General features: G+C 29.9%; 1 protein-coding gene across 1 annotated transcript; it reads left to right on the plus strand.

Moving 5' to 3' along the window:
* The first annotated feature begins 4,272 nt into the window (after positions 1-4,272).
* On the plus strand, positions 4,273-23,071 carry LOC134712299 (very long-chain specific acyl-CoA dehydrogenase, mitochondrial-like). Its single transcript, XM_063573711.1, has 20 exons — positions 4,273-4,436; positions 5,993-6,107; positions 6,644-6,716; positions 7,247-7,311; positions 7,942-8,050; positions 9,209-9,303; positions 9,972-10,103; positions 11,575-11,688; positions 12,079-12,164; positions 14,589-14,683; positions 15,290-15,393; positions 15,723-15,827; positions 16,383-16,469; positions 16,890-16,952; positions 17,520-17,621; positions 18,033-18,130; positions 18,981-19,053; positions 19,562-19,634; positions 20,490-20,638; positions 20,993-23,071. The coding sequence occupies exons 1-20, from the start codon at positions 4,363-4,365 to the stop codon at positions 21,128-21,130; spliced, it is 1,950 nt and encodes a 649-aa protein (XP_063429781.1). The 5' UTR covers positions 4,273-4,362; the 3' UTR covers positions 21,131-23,071.
* Positions 23,072-23,705: the final 634 nt, after the last annotated feature.

The following is a 23,705-nucleotide window of genomic DNA, read 5'->3' on the forward strand; positions in this document are numbered from 1 at the left end:
CCTTTGCGTAATTTACATTATCGTTAAAATGGGATATGTCGAAGTCATAAGAGTGTGATAAAATGTTAGAGAATGGTACAATGGTTGTAATACGTTTTCTTACTTGTGAATGAACAGAAATATTCTATTTACTCTATCGGAATTCCAGTTCTTTCTCAAGATCGAGTGAATGATACAATGATTAGTATACGTTTTCTTACTTGTGAATGAACAACAATCTTCTATTTACCCTATCGAAATTTAAGTTCTTTCTCAAGATCGAGATATTATTATTAGGGTTTTCAAAATGATCAAAAATAAAATAAAAAGGTCAAGTGAAATATGTATAATAAAACTAATACGTAAATCATCCACTTAAAGTAAAAGTAAACATGTAATATATATGTTTACAATAGAAAAAAGCATCTTCAAGCAATAAATATGTATTTGATAAATTCAAATCATGTAAACAAATCTTACATACCTCTTATGTCCTGGGAAAATGGTAAATTGTGTCCATGGGAAACGACGACTAGTGTTGTAAATATGTAATATTTTGAATATTTTGAATAGACAGAATAATAGCAATTTGATTATGAAATAATTGAGTTTTGCAGTATATCCGAAATGATTATTGGCTTTTTGTGTGATGAACTGTCATATGGATGTCTATCTGGGAATATGTTCTATGCATATATGCATCTATTTAATTAGTATTATGTTATCAGGGATCTGCTCAACATTGAATTTACAAGTTATGAATTTTCTGTACTGTATAAACTGAAGTCTCCAAGAAAACAATGTTTTCCAACCGGACATCTAAACCCATAAAACAATGTATTTGAAAAAGACTTTTTTTATTGATGATTTTTGGACATGGACATGTTTTTCTCCGACCGTTAATGGCGTATGCACACTAAATCTAGTGTATGTTTTGTGTGTACTGTTACGCACATATTCAGGTTAGGGGAGGATGGAAGCCTTCAAACATGTTTAACCTCGTCACATCGTCACATTTTATATGCCTGTCCAGCGTCAGGAGCCTGTATACTGGGTATTTTATTGCCGGCTGTATAGTTTTTTTTCATTGCTGAAGGTCGTACGATTGCCTATAATTGCTTACGTTCACTTCCTTTTAACATGTGTGGATATTTGTCTTATTGCCGTCTTACTCTAATCACATCTCCTTGTTTTTATACAACCTTTTTTTTATTAGAAAACAAGTACAAAACAGGGAAATCAAAAAACAATGAAAGAATGAAATAGGTCCTTATTATACGGCAACTTAAGAACTGTTCATTTTTGTTTTAAAAAATGGCTTACGTCCATAGTATCTCCTCTGAAATTAGTTTATTACATCTGCAGTTCACATACAATATTAAAATATACGGAGATTAGCTAATTTTAGTTGTGTTAGCGGTAAATTCTTATTTGTGATGATCTATCGTAGGAAGTCCTACTTTTTGAATATGTCTTTAAGGTAAAGCACATGTGAAATTAATGAAAACTAACTTCATGCAATTGATGTTGTGACATATTTTAACATTAAAATGTGTATGTAATGAATCTAATGTTATACATGAAAGAGGTTGTAAATTTTTAACTTGTGGAAATACACACCTGGTCATTTTCAAAATCTATATCAATCTGTATTAAAATTCTTAAAATAAGAGCATCGTTTGCGTATTTTGAAGTACTTGTAATGAAATGCAACATAGGTTGAGAAAGGCTTTAAAAAAGTAGTTGTTATCCATTTCTTTGAAGATTTCGACCTCTTGATTTTGCAATTTAATTATATAGGGACTGTCCGTTTTGAATATTCCTCGGAGTTCAGTACGTTTTCGGGTCTACTTTAAGTTTACGCCTTGTATAATGCAAGTGGTTAATACTCTGTATTTTGTATTGTTAACTTGCAAAATGTCCAATAGAAAACCTTTCAGGTATATTCAGGCACATGCAAAAATTACATTACTTATCAGGTCAGTCTATTCTGTCGTGAAACTGAATTACACAAAAATGGTATGTTGGCTATTATAAGCCATTAAAGACGTTAAATAGTCCTAAACCCTGTTGACCCATCCATGGTTGTGACTGTAATTAAACATCCCACAATGACAAATGCCATACTCTTTCTTTTCTATAGGCGTCATATTGCCGTACGGCAGACGTCAAATGACCTATCATAATTACACCTTGAGGTGTGCCTTTGTATATATAAATAATAATACGTAGTATGCCAATGAAACAACTCTCCAGCCAAGTCACAATTTGTAAAAGTAACCATGAAAGGTCTCAAGTACGGTCGTCAACACGAAGCCTTGGTTCACACCGAACAACAAGCTATAAAGGGCCCCGAAAATTACTAGTGTAAAACCCTTCATACGGGAAAACCAACGGTCTAATCTATATAAAAAACGAGAATCGAGAAATACTTATGAACCACATCAAAAAACGACAACTACTGAACATCAGGTTGTACAATTGATAAGAAAAAAAGTAAGTATCAAGTAAATAAGACAACAATCCGACAACAATGTGAGTCTTTACACCAATTCTTCAAAGTGTAGCGCACCGTACGTGTGGGCATATATAATTATACCATTACAATCATAGACCACAACACTGTGTGGTCTAAAGAGGATACACTCACTCGGGAGAGATTTGGTTAAGAAAATGATAAACTTTGGCACCATATGGGATAATTGAAAATGTGTAGTTTTAGTTCGCACAGTGCTTTCCATGTGGTTTATATAAAATTAAATATTACTGCAGTCTCTGTTACTATTTCTTTACTTTTGTCAACTCTAAAATCCCCGAATTACACCAGTTTAACTCGCAAGGTTCTATTCATTTGGGATGTACAAGTACCTAGCCACGTTCAACTACTTAACCTTTGTCAAAATGTATTGTTGTGTTTTTCATCATTTTTAAACTGCTATTTATTTGGATAGCTCCTGTTGCAATACGTCACATTTAAAATTTTGCCAGTTGCATGATATCGCCCTTTAATATTTCTATAAGAATCATATCTATACAGTGTATGTTGTATAAATACCGCCTTTATGACCTACGTCATTTTTGAAATTTTAGAATCGTACAATGTTTTTTGTGTTTGGTCTTTAATTGTATCAAATTCAAGATCGTTATACTTTATTCAGAATAGATTGATATGATTAATTTTACATCATTATCATACTAATGATATCTGTTATCCGCAATATTAACATATAATTACATTTAATGATACCTTATATGTAATATTGGTGCAGTGTTGTACACCCTCAGGGCGTTTATATAATAATATACCCTCATTTCAGATGTGGCAGGCAGACGAACTGTGTAACCCTTAAACCCTGATTTGTAACTAATAGGAACCTTAGGCTTACACATTCAGATGATATGAAACTAAATAAAAGTTAACAGACCTGGCAGTAAAGACAGAAAATGTATGTCGTGCAAACATCAATAAGAAGGTGGATATCATTCGACCAAAGATGTAAAACTTTTAACGCAGACAGTTAATTTTAAACAATTTGCATCAAAAACTCAGGTTTTACCTGCAAACAGTAACAAATCTTCCCGTCGTTAACAAGTCGAAATGTTCAAGGGGAGGCGTCAGTAAGGATGCATTCGTGAAGATATCAGCACAACCCGCCGGTTTATACAATAAACCACCAAAGGTCGGTCGTTCAAGCTCAAATAAACATAAATACCTCAAATACTAGCAATATACAACTGATCAATTGATTTACCCATACAATTGTTTACTATGATTATCTGGTAGCTCATTCCAACTGATATGATATGTGGTAGCTCTGTTCAAGGAAGTTTATATTCAAATATATTCAATATATTCCTTGCTCTGTTGTATTCTAGATGGTACCTATTAAAAGAATAAAAGTTCATGCATAAAGATTAACAATTTACAATCTCAAGAGATAAATCTAAAAGCTTGCTCTTTTCGAGTTATATTGTTACTTTTGCGGCCCAGTTTTTTTTTATTATTTTTTTACATCTCAAATTTAACCGAACTACAGTGGCGGATCCAGAACTTTTCCCAAATAAGCCGGGGGCTCCAGTCATGCTTCAATGATTCCCTATATAATCAACTATTTTTTTCCAACGAAAGGGGGGCCCGGGCACCCAGGCACCTCCCCTGGATCCGCCTGTGAACTAATTGAATTAGAAAGTCTTAATTAAGAAGATTTAACAGGAGTTGAAACAGACTGGTTTATCTTCTAACTTTTTCAAGATTTCCCGCCAAAACGTCAAATAATAAATTCCGAATGGAAAGGAAGTAACGTAACAATAGATTCGATTCGGCGTACTCGTACTTCCTGTTGTAAACAAACACACGACGAAATCAGTTTCTTCTGTAACAACATGCATAAGTCAGCTCAGATTCTACCACTGTGTCAACGAGCACTTGCTTCAAAAACTTTTGGGATAAATATAAGGTATAGTTCCTTCTTTCAGTCATAAAAATTTCTTATAAACAATTCAAAGTCGCATTTCAAAGTTCATTTACCACCTGGACTTTGACCCGATGAAAAAAAGGGGTACTCAATATTTATGTAATCTCACTCAGTAGTTGACAGGATTTCGAAATATATGGCATTTATACTGGTAATGAATGTTGTATTTTAATTGTGGTATGAACAAGGTGTAACAAAGTCATACATGTTCAGTTACTTAATTTATGACTATTTTAAGTATTTAATAAATATCAGGAAATTATTTATATAACTTTTTCAAATATTGCCGTGCGTAAAGCACAGAATTTACCAGTATAACAGTATTGTGATCACCAACTACAGCAGATCTGTTTCAATTTTATAGATGATGCTAAGTATAAGTAAAAACTATCAACTTTATTCAAACTCACATAATAAAATATTATATAATTTCAATACCCTATCAAAATATATAAACATGCCATCTTTCAGCTACCTCATTGAAATTCCAATATCTTATTGTCATCAAGGTCAGTTCATTTCAAAACAGTTTTCTAAAGCTTTGATTCATATCCAGGAAAAGTCTTGAGATAAGGAATCTGTCAGTATGAATATGAAAAAAGGTTGTAAAAATATTATAATAAATGAAAGAGCCATATGGTATTTCAATGAATTCAATAAATAGACATTAATGGAGTTTTAAGTACAGATACATGTATTATTATGTAAAAAATAGACATATTTAAATAAAGATTAAATTAAAGAAATCTCCTGTTGTTTTAATTGTATAGAACTGTTCAACAGTATTGATTGATATGGACAATAGAGTAACAGTAGACATTTGAACTGTGAACAACAATTATTAAGTGATTTAAATTGTGTAACTGAGTGGACTTTGGTCAGGTGGAATTCTTAATGTTATATATCTTCTACTGTCTACCCTTGAAACTCCAGGACTTTCCTAAAAAATATTGTCTCAAATGCCTTCAGCTTTGATAGAAAAGCTACATTTAATAAAGTTAAAGAAAGTCAGAAGAACTAAATCTTTTGATCAGAAACCATCATCAGTGGCAGATCCAGAAATTTTCATAAGTGGAGGCCCGCTCGGGTCATGCTTCAGTGATTCCCTAATTGAGCAACCAAATTTTCCAAGTAAAGTGGGGGCCTGGGCCTCTGATCATTACATCCAGGAACCGCATCCCTCGAAATGAGAAAAAAATGACAACAAATAACACATGATCATGATGATGAAACTGATTGAACTCTCCTTTGATATATTCATAATATTAGAAGCTGTATCCTGAGGTAAGCAGATTTATCTGAATGTATACTTTAAAAGACCTTTTATATTTGGCCCGATGAATAACAATTGGTATGATATATAGTTACACAACTAAAATCAATTAAGAAATAGAACTTTGTAAATTGATAACGTACATGTACATGTATATACATGTAAGAATAACTAAAAAATACATGTTCATGTATCTCCTTGATACGTGTAATTACAAAGTATCATAAAAGAATAAGTTATAACATGAGTTGTTTTTTTGTCATAGCCCAAGGTTGTCATCACTGATATCCAGATATAGAAGTACAGCAACAGCCACAGTAGAAGACAATGCCACTACTGCTCAAACAGAAGTTAAGAAGAAAGCAGAAATCAAACCCAAGGTACAGTGTGAAGTCACTCTCAGTTTTATTTCACACAAACATGTACATGATGTATATTAACCTGTAAAATTACCATGTCTTTGTCTGTGAATTGCCAAAAAGTAGATGATGCTGTTACATCAAATTATGTTATTTTTGTAAAATTATCCATGGATTTATTATTATATAGTATGATTAGATTTTCTGATGTAATTTGTTATAAAATAAGAAGATTCTAAGATGTGATTTGAGTAGCAATGAGATAAACTACAATGTTTACAACAGAGTCCAAATAACAAATTACCATAAGCAAAACTCAAGCCTTTACAAATGATCCTGATATTACAAAATATAAAGCAATTAAAAAGAAAAAACAACCTCCATTAAAGACCTAATATATGCACATTTGGTTTAAAATTATCTTCTGAACTTTCCAATCATACTTTTTATCAGTTTGATTTCAATTGAGCATTAATGGTTGGAACAAAATCTAAATTTTATGTCTTCTGGTTTGTGACAATAAATTGATTATAACATATGTTTTTTTTCTATTTTAGGAGACCAAATCTTTTGCCATGAACTTATTTCGAGGGAGGGTAATGTCAGATGAAGTGTTCCCATACCCAGAAGGTACTTTAATAATACTATCTGTTGTTTTAAAGACAAAGTGTGTACAAATGTGTTAAATGATTAGAAGTACAAAAAGCAATAAAAAATCATAACCATGTGATTTATAATGTCAGACAACTATTCCAAATGTTTGACATGTATATAATTCATAAACAGCAGCTGCAATATATTTGTTCTATCAAACATATTAATAAGGGGGTATGCAACATTCAAAGTGAGAAACACCTATCTACATGTACATTACTAATGATGAAATGACTATGTGCATGTTTTGTAACTGTGAATACTATAAGTACAAATAATATCAAGGTAGATAGATACTTTCAAATTCCTGGTTGGTGAAAACTAAAGGTGAACAGCAACAAATTATAATGTACTTTAAAATCTTATGAATTTTGCCTTTGTGAAGGTCATGTTCTTGGCTTTGTTATTTTGATAAAAAAAAAAAAAGGTCACATAATCTGAGCATTGAACTTTCTAAATTGTGATGTTATTATTCTAAACTTTACATGCCATACTGTTTATTTCAGTTTTAACAAATGAACAAAAAGAAATGCTGCAAGCTTTGATAGATCCTACAGCCAAATTCTTTGAAGTAAGTACCATTAACATAGTTCTGAAAGACTCAAAAGACAGTTCAGATGACTTATGAATTGGTTCTTGATTTGTTTGAATTTTTGAGTGAAATGATAGAGATGCATGTAAGGCTCTTTCAAAACCATACATGATTTTCCAAAGTTGAGGTGAAAAACCTGTTTTCAAAGATTTCCTCAGGGTAACATAAAATATTATTGAATACAAGTCAACATACACATCATCATAGTTTGTTTACATTTTGTTTATATGCTGATGTGCATTTTTGTAAGTAATTCATTTAGTATTTACGCCAAGATCTTGTATGCATGCCCTTATCATAACACTACACAAATTACAAAAATGTATTGTACATGTTCTCTGGTTATTTAATAAAAGGGACATACACAACCAATATACATTATGTTACATGTATATAAGTAATTATTTGTGAAAATCATTGTAGAATAATAATTAGTTTTGACTTTCTGATTGACTAATCTAACGTCTTCTTTCAGAAAATGAAAGGTCAGGCGTTATAATTTATTTCAGGAAATGAAGTCCCAGGACTTAATCATGATAATGCCAATTTATGGTTACACCCTAAGAGCTGTGTTGTTGGTATATTTGATCAATTTTCATGTCTTTGTAGGAACAAAATGATGCCCTGAAAAATGATGCATTAGAAAAGGTAGAGGACCATGTAATGGAAGGACTAAAGGCATTAGGGGCATTTGGTTTACAAGTCCCTGAAGAATTAGGTAAGAAGAAGTTTGTTATCAGGTGCATTAACTTGTGAGAATTTATCATGTAGGTAAGGTGAATGAAATAGCAATCTAACATCACTTTAAAACCAAGATAAATGGTCTGAAACAATATACAAGTATATGACAAGTTGTTAATCATACCAAAACTATAAAATTGTGAAATACTTTAAAGAGACTGACACTTTTAATATCTACCATCAACACCAACTTATATAAAGGTAAATAAGAACAAAGATTCCTGTTAAGAAAATCCAGATAGAAGACTTGCACAGAAAGATTGAGCAAAATTAAAGTACAATGTAGTATTTGGGTAATTATTGCATGAAATACAATATAAATCCTATGGTAATTATTTAATTTCTAAATGGTCCAAGGATTATCACTCCTTTTGAGATACACAATATGAGATATGCATTGATCATAACATTCTATACATCCTATGTGAACATTTGCAGAAATTTAACAATATGATGCTTAGATGGTCAAGTTACAAATGTTTTTATACTTGTCAAGAAAATTACATAATTTTTGCAAGGTGCAGTAATAAAAAAATATCAATGTCTGAGTCATCTTTAAACATTGGAGTTATCTTCCTTTGTCAATACAACATGTACAATGCAAAATTTAATTTTACTTTCCACTGATAAATTAAATCATTCTTTACACTTCAGTGCTTACAAGCACTTTGATTATAACATCCCTTCTTATCTTGATCAGTGTAATGACAAGCGGTAGTATAAGAGAATACATTAAGCCAGTAATGGCCTATGACTGCGATACTTTAATAATGACAGTTGTTTCATGTAATGTTTTTATCTTATAACACATTGTAAAATATTAAATTTATAGAAGAAACAATGTAGGAAAGCTACAAACATAAGGTTTCATTTTGATGTACAAATGTATGAATAAGAAACATGTTTACAATTAATGGAAGCTGGTTTGTAATTATAATCATATTTATTTTGTATTGATTTATTTGACAGAAAATGTTTATACAGTCATTGTAGTACAGGAAAATAAATGCAACATGATTACTCATTCAGGGATGAAAATTAGAACCAAAAGATAAATAACCAAAAAGTATGATAAAGATTAATATTATCAGACTTAGACTGACAAATTATCCCCTATATGTTATTTGTATTGTAGGTGGTGTAGGGTTAAGTAATACACAGTATGCCAGACTGGTAGAGATTGTTGGATCACATGATCTTGGAGTGGGGATTACATTAGGTGCACATCAGGTAAATACTAGTTTAAAATCCATCAATCAGGAAAACCAACGTCCAATCTATATAAAAAACAAGAAACGAGAAACACTAACGAACCGCATCAACATACAAAAACTACTGAACATCAGATTCCTCACTTAGGACATGTGCAAAACAATTGCAGCAGGTTTAAACGGTTAAATGGTACCAGACTTTCACCCTTATCTGAAACGATAGAGTAGCATCACATCATATAGTGTTCATTTATGTTCCTTTTCATGTGAGCTTTTAAAGTTAAATGCCAAATTGTCATTTTGACCCTATTTCTCTGAACATAGGTATGGGATCGTGGGAAATAGTACATTCTCATGTTAAAGTTTTTGGTTAACATGGTTAATGAAGTTTTCCATGAAGTTTTGACAGTTTTCCTGGTGTCATCGAAAGTTTACAAAAAATTGATTCAATTTTTTTGTCGTACAAAGCATAGTTCACATCACAAACATGCATTAATCTCAATTTTATTCATAACAGGGAGGTTGAAAAATAACTCTTTGGACACAAACATCTCATCACTCACTTATCTTTGATATTAAGGGGAATGCTTATTTGATTTTGTTTCATATTACCAGATAAAAGATTGAAGTAGCTATTTTGTATGTACCTCATGTTACTTATGAAAATATAATGTATTTCCTTTTCAGTCCATCGGATTCAAAGGTATATTGTTATTTGGTACTCCAGAACAAAAAGCCCAATATCTGCCAAAGCTTGCCAGTGGAGAAAACATGGCAGCCTATTGTCTAACAGAACCTTCCAGTGGATCTGATGCTGCAGTATGTATAATTTTATAGTTTATCCGTTAGTTTTTGGAATTTTTGTTATGCCACATTATATAGCAGTTGCGTAAATGATGAATGTAGAATATATTGGACAGTATAAAATAGAACTGTTACAGATACAGTAGAATCCGGTTATTTGCATAGCCTATTTGTCAGAAAAAATTATGCAATAAAGCGGAGTATGCTTATATCCGAAATGCCAAATGACAAAGTCAAATAACATCGATAGAACAGATCAGGAAATCCCTGAAGAAAGATGAACGTCTGTAATCCACAAACAACATACTGAATGTTGATTTATTCTAATAAAAATTATTTATCTAGTGTCATATGTGTTATTTTATTTTGTTTCTTTAAATAAAGATTATAAACACATTTTGTTTTAGTTTATTGTTCCGACTTTCCTTTACCTGTGATACGAAAATAAACTGTTCTAAAAATAGATTTGTTTCTATGACCCATATGTACAATGTACATTTCTATGCTTTTAATCAAAATATACTTTTAAACAATACTTCCCAGTTTATAATTATTTTAACAATAGATGTGTAATGAATTGCCTTTGATATGCAGTTGGACATTGAAGTAATACCTCGTATATATGAAACTAACGAGGTGTTATGCAAAGCAGTAATGGGGCTCTGTACGGGTTATTTGCTGGACACAAGTGTTGAAAGTGAGAAAATATAATAATTAAAAGTAAAAGCTCTTTTCATACAATATCAGCAATAATAATTGATGTCTAAAATTCTTTAACTATATACAAATACCCTACAACATTTAACATTAATGCAGACCCCCAAGCCCAATTACAAGAGTTCACATTGGTTATGTCATGATCGATAATTAGCAGGAGTAATTGTTTTTAAAATTAACCCCAAATGTAATGTATGGACAATTGTTTCAATCCAATCAATTATTAACACCCTTTCAAGTTTGAGATAGATTGGTCAGTGTTTTTACAACAATTATTTGTTTGACATTTTTATGACCCAAGGCTTAAAATTGAACATTGAAAACTTTACCTGTGTAGACATCGAGGTTTATTTTTAAACCATATTCCGTAATATAAACACGAAAGAAACTGTTTTAAAACTTTATTTGAATAACACAAAAGTAAATATGTAATAATAACGAAAAGAAGGATGCATTCAAGCAAATTATACTTACCAAATCTCGTCAGTTTAACTAAGCATATCTAGACGGCAATAATTTTCTATGCAATAAACCGAAATGCCACTTGTAGGGCTATGCATATAACCGGACAATTTAACATTAGATGAATGTGAAATGGTTTTGTGCAGGAGAAAACTATGCAATTAACCGAATTATGCTATTAAGCGGTATGCAATTAAGTGGAATCGACTGTATATCATGAATGGTTTTTTTTTATAATTTGAAGAATTTGAATATTTAATGTGTGTTGTTTCTTACTTGATAACCTCTATATTTATTTATTTTGTAGTCAGCTAAATGTAGGGCAGAGCTGTCTCCAGATGGAAAACATTTTATATTGAATGGTAGTAAACTTTGGATCAGTAATGGTGGTTTGGCTGAAATTTTCACAGTGTTTGCTCAAGTAAGTAAAGATAAAAGGACTTACACATACCTTTCATGCATTTAATCAGCTTATGTAACATCACTAAATCGTGCTGTTCAACTTATTTAAAGAGAGAAGAGATTCAATTTTTGGAAACTATCTATCAAGAAATAACACATTTGTTTTGAAACAAAGTTATACTTGAGGTTCATTTGATATGATATCATTAAAATTCTCATCTCTGGTCCTTTTTTGAAGTTGTCCTGTTCTGAACAAATAAATTTGAAGTCATTGCAATTCAAACATTAATTTCTCCCAATTAATTACTGGTGTGTTTAGAATCTGTAATGGTAGAACATCTGGTGACATCAGTCAGTATATCTAGATGTGTGTTATAAAAACTAGTAAAGCTTGATGTTTTATTTACAGACTCCAGTTAAAGACGAGAAAACAGGAGAAACCAAAGATAAATTGTCTGCTTTTATTGTGGAACGATCATTTGGTGGTGTGTCAAAGTAAGTTACTTTTTTGCGGGTAAGGTGTGGATTTGATATATTATTCTATATTTGTCTAAGGAGTAACCTGAACAGCCAGGATTAAGAAATAAATTAAATAAATCAAATCAAATAATTTGATTGGTGTAAATTCCAATGCAGGAATGATACCAGCTGACATCTACAAAATACAAATACAAAAATAAACAAAAACAAATATACTAAGACATATTTTGTCAATAAGAGACATGTACAATTTGGAAATTAGTATGGCGTTCATTGTCACTGGACTAGTATATATTTGTTTAGGGGCCAGCTGAAGGACGCCTCCGGGTGTGGGAATTTCTCGCTACATTGAAGACCAATTGGTGACCTTCTGCTGATGTTTTTTATTTGGTCAGGTTGTTGTCTCTTTGACACATTCCCCATTTCCATTCTCAATTTTATATATCTTATATCTACATTGCATGGATATTTTATTCATACTATATTATTAATTCAATCTATTACAATAAGTTTTTTAAAATACTACAACCGTTCTTAACAACTTTATGTTTACTTAACATGAATGTTGGAATCATACATATTGATCATTCCAGCTACATATACAGTACAAATGTCAGTATCATTATTTTTTAACATTAAACTAAATTTATCTTGTTCAGACATATTAACAAAAAATGACACTATATCACTTAAATAACAAAAGAGTATATTTCTATTAAATTCTAATGCTTTACATTTCCTTGCAAAGTTGATAAATTCTCTGTTCTAAAGGCGTTCTAGCATATCTACCAACTTCAAATTTTTGCCATTTTAGAAATAACACTGTTGTTAGGGAAAAATCATGATTTTCTAATTGAAATTATATTTAACTTTGTGATCCATTCTTAGTTTATTACCAGAACCATCTTTATAAGAGTCACAAAAAAAGAGCATGTTTCCAGGATTTTATGAATTCCTCCTGTAATATTATTTAAAATTTAATTTTGTCTTTGACTTAGTACTTTAATCTCAAACATGCTGAAAACCAAATTTACCTAATAACACTTTTATTTTACTACAAAAACCATTAGACAAGTTAAAGTTTTCATTGTATGCTTTCTTTACCACACACTGTTCATATTAATGTTATGAATAGTTATCTAAGTTACCAAAGTCAGAAATTTATTGTATTTTTAAGGGCTGACTTTGAAAGTTAAAATAAACATTACTCAGAAAGTACAGCATTATTAACAGCACCCTTATTTAAACCCAATAAAAATTTAGCAATCTTGAATCTTATTTGGACTAAAATTTTAAAGCTTGCATAGTTTGACTCGATGGTAATATTTTGTTTCACTAAACTAACAGTAGCCCAAACTTCACTGTTATATATTAAAATAGGTTTAACACAAGAATCAAAAAGCAATGTGGTAGTAAATTCATCATTTTAGAAAATAATAATATTCTAATATAAATTCTAACATGAGGTCCTTCAAACGCTTTGAGTACACACCCGTGGTAAAATATGAATATATTTCATGGGCTGTTCCCATTGTACCCCCACGTCATATGTTTTTTAATGAATGAGCGACTCGACGTCATAGAACAATGAAGTCAGAATATAAGCAATTTACGGGAAAATACACGCTTGTGAAACGGAAAATCATCACAACAAGGAAACGTTAATAAATGATGCTAAAATGAGTTATATTAGCCGTTTTTGTATATATATGAGACATATAAGTACAATAATAATTAGATTCATCTAAAATTATCTAAATATGTTATTATAAATAGTTTAAGCATCATCATTTATTCAGTTTGCTCCGTTATTTTACGTCAATTTAATAGTGCGTTTATATATTGGAACGGCAAATAATGCCATCACCTAGAGCGCTTCGATCCAAAATAATTGCCGTATTTGTCCTATTAGAATCGAAATAATTCATGGGGGCTTGAATATATCTAGATTTTACCACGGGTTGTCCCTTTATGCCGATATTTTACCCCTCGCTATCGCTCAGGGTAAAATATTTGTCATAAAGGGCCAACCCGTGGTAAAATCACGATATATTCAAGCCCCCATGAATTATTTCTTAAATATAGCGTTGGAAGCCTTTTTACATAACTGATCAATTGCTGTAGTGAAGGAAAAAGATGGTTTAAAAATTATACTTAGATACTTGTATTCATCAGTCAACTGTAGTAGTTTTCCATTGCAATAAATTTGTGTTTTTTAATTATTTTCCCTGTTTTATTGAATATTATAAAATATTGATAGAAATATGAGTAATATTGAGTGTATTCAAGTATATATGTCATACAGCCAATGATACATTGAAACCATCTGTAAATTGTGTTTCTGTGGGTTATAAATTAAAATTTTGATACAGATATGATTATAATATGGTTAATTATAGAAATAACGAATGTAATTTCTTTTAAATATAATATTTCCAGTGGGCCTCCAGAGAAGAAAATGGGAATAAAGGCATCAAACACTGCAGAGGTATACTTTGAAGACTGTCCTATTCCAGTAGAAAATGTATTAGGAGGTAAAATAATCATTTCAAAATTCTTCCTATCATATTAATTTGATAATCAAGCATAATGAAATCTAATTTGAATGTTTAAGACCTGAATTTGAAGAAATTATGTATAAGCATTTCTTTTATGAAATATGTTTGATCCATGGATAATTAAAACTGTTCAGAAGAAAACATATGGGTTAGAAACCCAAAGTGTCTTGAAAGAAAAGGACCACCTGGAAATTCAGTGAACGAGCACACTTTTGAAGAATCTGAAGTAAATTTATACATAAGCATATACTTGTTATATCTTATATGACAACCCGGGTTTGTACAAGTGCCTACATATCATATACTTATTCTGATTCAGTCTGCTGAATTTTGACTGCTCAAATGCATAGATATATTAAAGACTCAGTTACTTACTATGTTTAAAACACTCACGAATGTAGAGATTGACTTTACTCATAATTCAATGTTATACTACAAGAGCGAATTTTAATGTCTAAATCAAAGGTTAGGTTCAATGATGGATGCGCTATTCAAGGCTGATATTTTTTTCAATTACATGTATTAGAAATACGATAATGAATTTCAAAATGTACAAGTCTTGTTTACTTTTATACTTTGTAGAGGTTGGAGGTGGTTTTAAGGTAGCTATGAATGTTCTCAATAATGGTAGATTTGGTATGGCAGCTGCTCTTTCAGGGACAATGAACTATTGTATTCAGAAAGCTGTGAGTATTTTGTCAAACTTGGATAAGATAGATTTGTATGAGAATTTTTTTTGTGTTGATAGACATGATAGATGAGATATGAAAAGTTAGCTTTATTTCCTATTTTTTAACAGTATATCAAATTCTGTTATAAATATGATAATGTTGATTTCACCCTAACCATTATTGATAGAAAATTTGGGGTTACTTAGTGTGGAAATGATATACGGTAACTGGGGAAATATACGGATAAAGCAATCTGGAAACTATATTGAAATGTGTAGAAAAAGAATTTAACACAACAAATGCTACATTTTATTAGATAATTATTGATTGTTTGTTTGTTTCAGATTGAGCATGCATCACAGAGAACCCAGTTTAAAAAGAAATTATCAGACTTTGGTTCTATTCAAGAGAAGATTGCTAGAATGGTTATGGTTCAATATGTCACTGAGGTATACATATGTTAATGTGTACTTTTATATATATTTAGTTATGGCAGGTTATTTATATATAATACTATAAATTGTAGTGCACCAACTTACATTGTTGACTGAATCCTTTTATCAAATCTTTAAACTTTGTTCACAATTTACGTTTTTTTAACTTTTGTTGTTGTCAAACCTGAGAAAAATTATTTTGTAAAAGTAGCAAAACATAGCGATCCGAGATTTTGCCATCATCTGCATTTAAGTTCAGTCTGTGGTTAAAACATCAATAACTTTACAAATTTACATTGATGAAATTTGGACAGAAGCTTGCCAAAATAAAGTATATTTTGAAAATATTTATTTCAACCTTTCGTATTTAATAATAGAAGGAGTTCCCATTGTGCTTATAATTTGACAATGCCAGCAGAACTCTTTTATTATAGTAATAAAGGAAAAAAATATGTTCTTAAGACTTCTTAAGATTTCACTTGTTTCAGTATAAATCATAATCAAGATTCAAAAATGTAGTGTAGGGTATTCTTCATACTAAACTGCATATTTTGCAACTTTTTTCTTCAGTCCATGGCATATATGTTGTCAGCTAATATGGATCAAGGAGCAACAGAATTCCAGATTGAGGCTGCTATCAGCAAGGTGTATGCTTCTGTAAGTATTGCCTCAATGTACCAACTAGTTCTCTTAATTCAGACCATTTATATATGCTTGTTCAAAACGAGTATCAATACATGTTTCATAAATACACAAAAAATGAAGAAACTTTTTCAGATAAGTTCAAAAATTCTTCCTTTATTGATTCCCTGTTTATAGATTACTTATATCTTGTTCAAGAAATGGTCATGTATGAAATGTTCATCACATGTAACTCAGGAATTAGAAATCTGAGCTTTTTGAAATTTGGTATCGGTCTTCATGAGAACATTGTATACAGTGTGATGTATTAAAACATTGCTCATCAAGTTTCTGTCAAATAAAATGATATATTTTCCTGCATAATGGGCATTCATTGAATTTTTGTCTCAAAGAGAACATTTTTCAACTCTGTATTCTATTCTTAATTTTAAACAGGAAGCAGCCTGGTTTTGTGCAGATGAAGCTGTACAGATCCTTGGTGGAATGGGTTACATGAGGGTAATTAATACAACTATAAAGATATACACACAAATGATCATTATCAAAATCTACCTACAAAACTGTAATGTAATAACAAACTTGTAAATCATGCATTTTCTTCACCTTTTCTTTTAGTCTACTCTAGCTGAGTTTATTCTTCATTAGAAACAAATCTCTGAATGTAAAAGACATAATCCCACTTACTAGCAAAAGATCAAAAGAAAAATAAGAAGAACAGGATAGAGGATACTAACTAACAACTTGTTCAATTAGATTATAGATTTTAGGCTATGTTTGTACTTCAAGATCAGTTACTTCTATGTCTTTCTTTGGTTTTGTACATAAGAAGCTACAAATGAACAATTCAGGTTAATACTTGTATATAGTCATCACAAATCATGAAAATCTATAAAAATATTGATATAGGAAGTCAAAATCATTTGTTAATAATAGTTTGTATGGACGTTTACTTTGCAGAATTTAATTCGAATTAAATTCAAATTCATATTTTTGAGTTGTTTATTTCAAATAATGTAATCTTAATCTGAGGAATTATTTTTTAACTATTAATATTTTTTCCTGTAGGATTGTGGATTAGAGAGAGTAATGAGAGATTTGAGGATCTTTAGAATCTTTGAAGGAACCAATGAAATTCTTCGATTGCTTGTGGCTTTGACAGGCATGAATGTAAGTATCACAATGTTTTTCATTTCATACTTTTCATATTTTATCAAAACTGAAATGGTGGTTGATCTCCTTTAGTCTTCCCATAAAAAAATATTGGTCAATCGTTAGTTCAGACTGAATTTACATTGACTGAGTATTTGATTAAAAAGTTCTGCAAACAACAGTCAATTCTTACTACAAGGGAGCCTTTATTTATAGTTGTAGCTACTGTTTAATAAGGAAAGTAAAAGAATTTTCTTTTTTTTTAATAAAAGGAATAACTTTGCATTGCATTATATAAAACAAAAATGAATTTATGAGATTTAAAGTTAATCATATTATCTCAGAATTACTAACTATACTAGGTTTATATAAAAGACTTATTTTTTACTATATCCATGCCTGGTTCTGATAAACTTTTATCTATTTTAGCATGCTGGAGAACATTTACGACAACTACAAAAAGCTTTAGAAAATCCTTTGTCAAATGTTGGAACTTTGTTTGGTGCTGCTGGAACTAGGGCTAAAAGGTATAGAATAAAAAAGTCATCATGTAAACTTCAACTCATTAAATATTTCCCATTTTCAAAAATAATCACATATTTGGGGAAATGTCTTTTGTAGGCACAAAAATGTTTAATGTATAGTTAAGAGGCCAATAAAATTTCACACAGTTGTGCACATTATTACAGTTTGACTGTCCCTCTAGTATCTTTTGCTGCTCTTGTATTTAGATGAACATATTTTGTTTTCTGTGAATTTAGCTCGTTTGTTTTGAAAAAAAAAAGCTTTATAAATTTTTCTAAGGTGTTACCAAATAATACAGGGAGATAACTCTGTAAAAATCAGCTAGAAGTTTTAATCACATTGTTTTGTTAAGAAAACATGAAGCTTCTCAATGATCAAAATTGATGTTTGTCAAACTGCTATATAACCAATGAAATTTTTTTGATAATGTGGTGGGTTCAAATTTTTTGAAATTTAAAATGTTTTTGTCAAAGGGTCAAAGTCAACATAATGTCAAAATTAATGAAAATTAAATGAGCCAAATTTATATTAGTCAAGGTGTTTGATACAACCTTAAAAAAAGGACGACTACATTTAGGCCTGTTGGCATAGACAATGAACAGTCATCAATTCTTTATTCCGAACTAGCTCAGGATTTACCTAACTCAATTAAATTGAGCGGAATGCTAATCGGTCACTTCTCCACAGGCACCAACCCAAATCCTAGATTCATGAAGAGTTTTTAGGGTTGTAGGAATTAAGGCCATTGCAAGTAGGAGAGGGAATGAATTACTCAGTTTTGTTTCAAGTAGTGTTTAGGCAGTTATCACTGTAGAAAGCTTTAACTATATTCAACCTTATTATCTTTTTCAGAATGGCTGGTATGAGTACAGGTTTATCATTAACACAGTATGTCCATAAAGATCTCACAGCATCAGCTGATCAGGTACTACACCTTGTATAGTGTCTAATAATTAATATATGTAAAAATGAATGTAGTACTGTAATATTGTCACAAGAGAACAATCAAGCACACACAAATGAAAAAATGAAAGAGCAGTACAGTTAAATACTTTTATACATTTGAAAAGTTAAGCATGGGTAATTTATAATTGGATCACAGCATGGTAGTGTTAACCTGTAAAGTAAAATCAATGTAAAGTTATTAGATTTTTAAATGAATGTCTTAGATGGAAGACATGAAATAACAAAACACATACATTGTAATTACACACAATGTATTAGATTCTGGATTATACCAATTGCTTTAGTATATAGTGAAGTAGTTTTAAGTAGCATTGTTAACCTGTACAATGTATTCAGTTTCATCAAATTACAGGACTCCTTGTTTGTTTCTCTGTGACATAGTAGCTAGAATAAAACAGCAGTAATAAAACAATTTTTTACAAATTTAATGTTCATTAATTTACATGTATTTTACTTTTCTTTTACAGACTGCTAAAGCCATAGAAAGTTTTGGGTTTACTGTTGAAGACCTTCTAACGAAATACAAAAAGAACATTATAAGTATGATTTAAATAGATATTAACAATGTATTTGTCCAGAAGTTATTTCAAATTATAATGACTTTGAATAGCTTTAGCTGCTTAGCAGTAACACTTTGATAAAAATACCATATGAATGATAGTAACATCAGTAAAAAATTGTAGAACTGTAATCATGTAAATTTGTGGGATAAAAGTTTTAAGACAGGGTTAAAGTTTTAAACCAGGTTCCTTAATAAGTGAGATGTTATATTTCTATGAATAATAAGAAATTCCAATAATCATATGCCAGTAGCAATTTAAACACCTTGTTAATAGACTTTAACTATGGTCCTATTGTGGTACTATTGAACAAACTTGCTAGATAATTCCGCTAAGTTTTACTGGCTGATATTTTTCTACAAGAGTATTTTAGAAAAGTTGTATGTTGATAAATCTTTAATGTTAGCTTTTAATATATTTATCTGTATGGTATGAATAATTAAGGTGATATCTCAGAAAGTCATACTATTGTTTTAGAATTACATGAAAATCTAATATTTAAGATTTCATGTAAGAAATTGTAATCATAAAGAAGAAAATTAGCCTTCTTATTATTTGCTCTTTTAATTAGTATACGTACAGAAAAAAACTTGTTTTCTTCCCTGTGATAATTTTAAGCCATAAATCTGGTTAGTCTTATATTACAAAGAAAAAAATAATAATCTTATGATGGTGATAACCTTATGTATTTTATTAAATAAATGGATACATTTTAAACAGAAATTCAGAAAAAGATTTGTGCCAAGACTCTATAAAGTAAAGAAGTATTCATTCATTTATTATCTCGTTTGTATCTAAGGAACATTAAGTCTTATGAAACTTATTTACTTTGCAGATGAACAATATATATTGAACCGAGTTTCTGATTCCGCTATTGATATCTATGCCATGGTTTGTGTCTTGTCCAGAGCATCCAGATCACTGTCCAATGGTTTAGAATCAGCCAAGCATGAAAGCACTATTTGTCAGGTCTTTTGTGATGAGGTAAGATAACTAACTCAAATGGTTGAATGAGTTTATTTAGTTAATCATTTTTAAAGGGCTGAATTATGACACTCTTTGAAAATAAAACAAAATAGAATTATAGATTTAAAGTAAACAGAAGACACTTATTGTTGAGTATTTCCAGATGGTTGCTACACATTTTATTATTGTTTTTTGGAGTTCTGATTTGGAAAATATACAAAAATTTACCATTTCTTTTCACATTTTTTATAACTGAATAAGTAAAATATTGTATTTTTTTTACCATTAACAAACCAAAGGTGATCATTTTATTTAAATCATTTATTTCTTGAAAAACGTAACACAATTAAAGAGTTATCATTCTCATTGCAGGCTTCACAGAAAATTGAGAAGAATTTAAAACTTACACATTCTGCTGGATCATTGAAGAACTATAAACAATTAGCTCAAATTTCTACAGATGTGATGGAAAACAATGGCACTATTCAGGAACATCCTTTAGGATTTTAATGTAGGAGTAACTAGGATTTCAATGAACAAACAACCAATAGGCATTAAAAACATCTTAGATAATTGTTAGTAAAACATAGTGTTCTAAAAAGTGTGGTCAGATTGATGTATTCATGCTTTGTCAATTATTTATGTTTTAATAAAAAAAAAAATCAAAGTAGAAAATTAAAATAAATTAAACATTTCTTCATTCTTATGTATATTAAAATTGAATAAGTATATTCAAAATTTAAAAAGATGAAACAAGATAAAAAATGTGACAATAGTTCACAAATTATTGCCCTCATATATTCAATAAATGATAGAGCAATCTTTTTAATAAAAAAAAACTGCTAATCAATATATTTTTGGCATCTTTTAATTTTCATTTTAAACAAAGGAGGGATTTGCAAATTTGTGTTATTTATAAAATAGATGATAAGGTACAAAAAGCTTCATCAGGGAGAAATTAAACCAAAGGAATAGAACCAAAGGATTTTTACAAAATTTATTATACAAAATGTTTACAAACTGATGGTTATGCATAAGAGTGCAACATTCATACTTGACATGAAGTTAGATAGTGATATGTTTTTTTTTATGCAAAGGAATTTTAGAAACAAATATTTGAAAAATGGGTTTTTAAGGAAAATACTATATGAATGTCTAATAAAAAAATAGTGATAAGGTTTTCATCAATGATTATCTTTAAGAAAGTAGAAAAAAACATGGCAAAATATTTTTTGTAATGAAGTTTTCATCAGATAGAACCATGTACTTACTAGAGTTGGATCATTAACCAGATTTGATCATACACATGAAATTCTGAGAGAGTTTGATTATTTCTCTTATAATTATGACACATTTTAGTGATTTGAAACCACTGTAATATTTATGTAATATATTTATGTACCTATGTCTTTCAAAAGGACATTTTTTATGTGTTTTTATAGAACTTTTTGTATAATGTGTTAAAGTTCTTTTAAAACTTGCCACAAGTTATTGGTAGTAATTTTCTGAAATCATTATTTCATCTTTTAACATCTTTACTTGTTTTTAGTCTTCATTATTATTGAAAATGACACAGTTAAGCAATATTGAACAAGAACTATACATTCATGATTGTCACACAAAATGTTAATCTCTAAATTGTAGGAATCCTAGTTAGAAAGTATGCTGTTTTACATACTGCAGCCGAACAGAGCAATGCTTAATAGTAAAAAGAAAACGGTTAACTTTTATATACAAACTATTCATTAACTTTGTTTAATCATGGCCGTAGATCTACTACCCAACAATGAAAATAATCTGCTACAAAAGATATTTTTAGAATAAAATTCATGACTTGTAAATGATTTTATTGAAACCGCTATACATCAAGTTATGTTGCATCTTACAAATTTCTGTTTTTAAGTTTGCTTAAAAAATAAACCAATATATTTCTTTGTTTGCTGATTAGAAATATATAAACATGTGAATCTCAGTTTGTAAATAGAGTAAATATGAAAAAAATGCTGCATTGATTTTTTTTGTTTGTAAATGTAGTTATTAAGCGATGCCTATCAATGCAAGTGTAAATACAATTATTTAAAGATTGGGAAGATGGTTTACTTTTTAGTGTGTTTAAATGTGATAAAAATGAAATGTGTTACTGATTCTCTTGTGTATTATGTATATTAATCAACAATGTAAAAAATCTAACACAAATGTCATTTTAGTATTTAGATTAAAAAATTGCACTCATTTATTATGTGACAAATCATTATTCTATTTTTTACTGGATTTAGATTAGTTATATATGTTTTGTTTTGATTATACTGAATTTTGATTTACTTGAAATAACTCAGGACCAATGAATAATCATTTATTTGTGCAGGAAATTAAGTATGATTAAACCTAACGGTAATGAATTCAACATACATGTTACTTTAGTTCTATCATGAATTAAAAGAAATTACCAACTATTTTATCGTTTATATTGCCATAAGCCTTAACCACTGCAATTAAAAGGAAAATAGTAATAATATCCTAAAATTCATCAAAGGGAATATTGGTATAACTCATGTCTTAACAATTTGCATTAATATAGACATTTAAGATAATGTTGGCCGAATAAGAATGTCTCCTTTTATTTAGATACTGTCAATGGCATCACACTTGTCATTCTTTTTCAATGTATGATATTTGAACAACAGCAATTTAGGGGTTCTATTAGAACATAAAATCAAAGTAATTTATATTCTTCACATTCTTTTATAACCTTCTGCCAGCTGCATTGTTAACATTTTTACATCAGTAAACTTCATTTGTTTCTGTCCAACCATTGTATTGAATGATACATCTATGATGGGTTTCTGTCTGCTTTCTAGTCTAGTTTTATTATTGTTTAAATACACAGTAATGAAAAGTGTCTGTCTTGCCTGTGAAGAAATTAACAGAATGTAAGACATATTGATTACAATCTGATGGAGGTACTGGCGATGCTTAAACTATTTGTTCAAAGCTTTATTTTTCAGAAGTTGGAAGACCTGGATGCTTCATGCCTTATGTCACAAAGTTTCCATCTGTCATATGTTTATTATTCTTGACCTCATTT

This window comes from Mytilus trossulus, chromosome 3 (assembly GCF_036588685.1).
Source record: "Mytilus trossulus isolate FHL-02 chromosome 3, PNRI_Mtr1.1.1.hap1, whole genome shotgun sequence".
NCBI lineage: Eukaryota > Metazoa > Mollusca > Bivalvia > Mytilida > Mytilidae > Mytilus > Mytilus trossulus.

Excerpts from the sequence above, each read along its gene's own strand:
- LOC134712299 (XM_063573711.1), top strand. The coding sequence starts at position 4,363 with ATGCATAAGTCAGCTCAGATTCTACCACTGTGTCAACGAGCACTTGCT. Across the intron at positions 11,689-12,078 it reads TTTTCACAGTGTTTGCTCAA|ACTCCAGTTAAAGACGAGAA; the intron begins GTAAGTAAAGAT and ends TTTTATTTACAG. Across the intron at positions 16,470-16,889 it reads TCAGCAAGGTGTATGCTTCT|GAAGCAGCCTGGTTTTGTGC; the intron begins GTAAGTATTGCC and ends AATTTTAAACAG.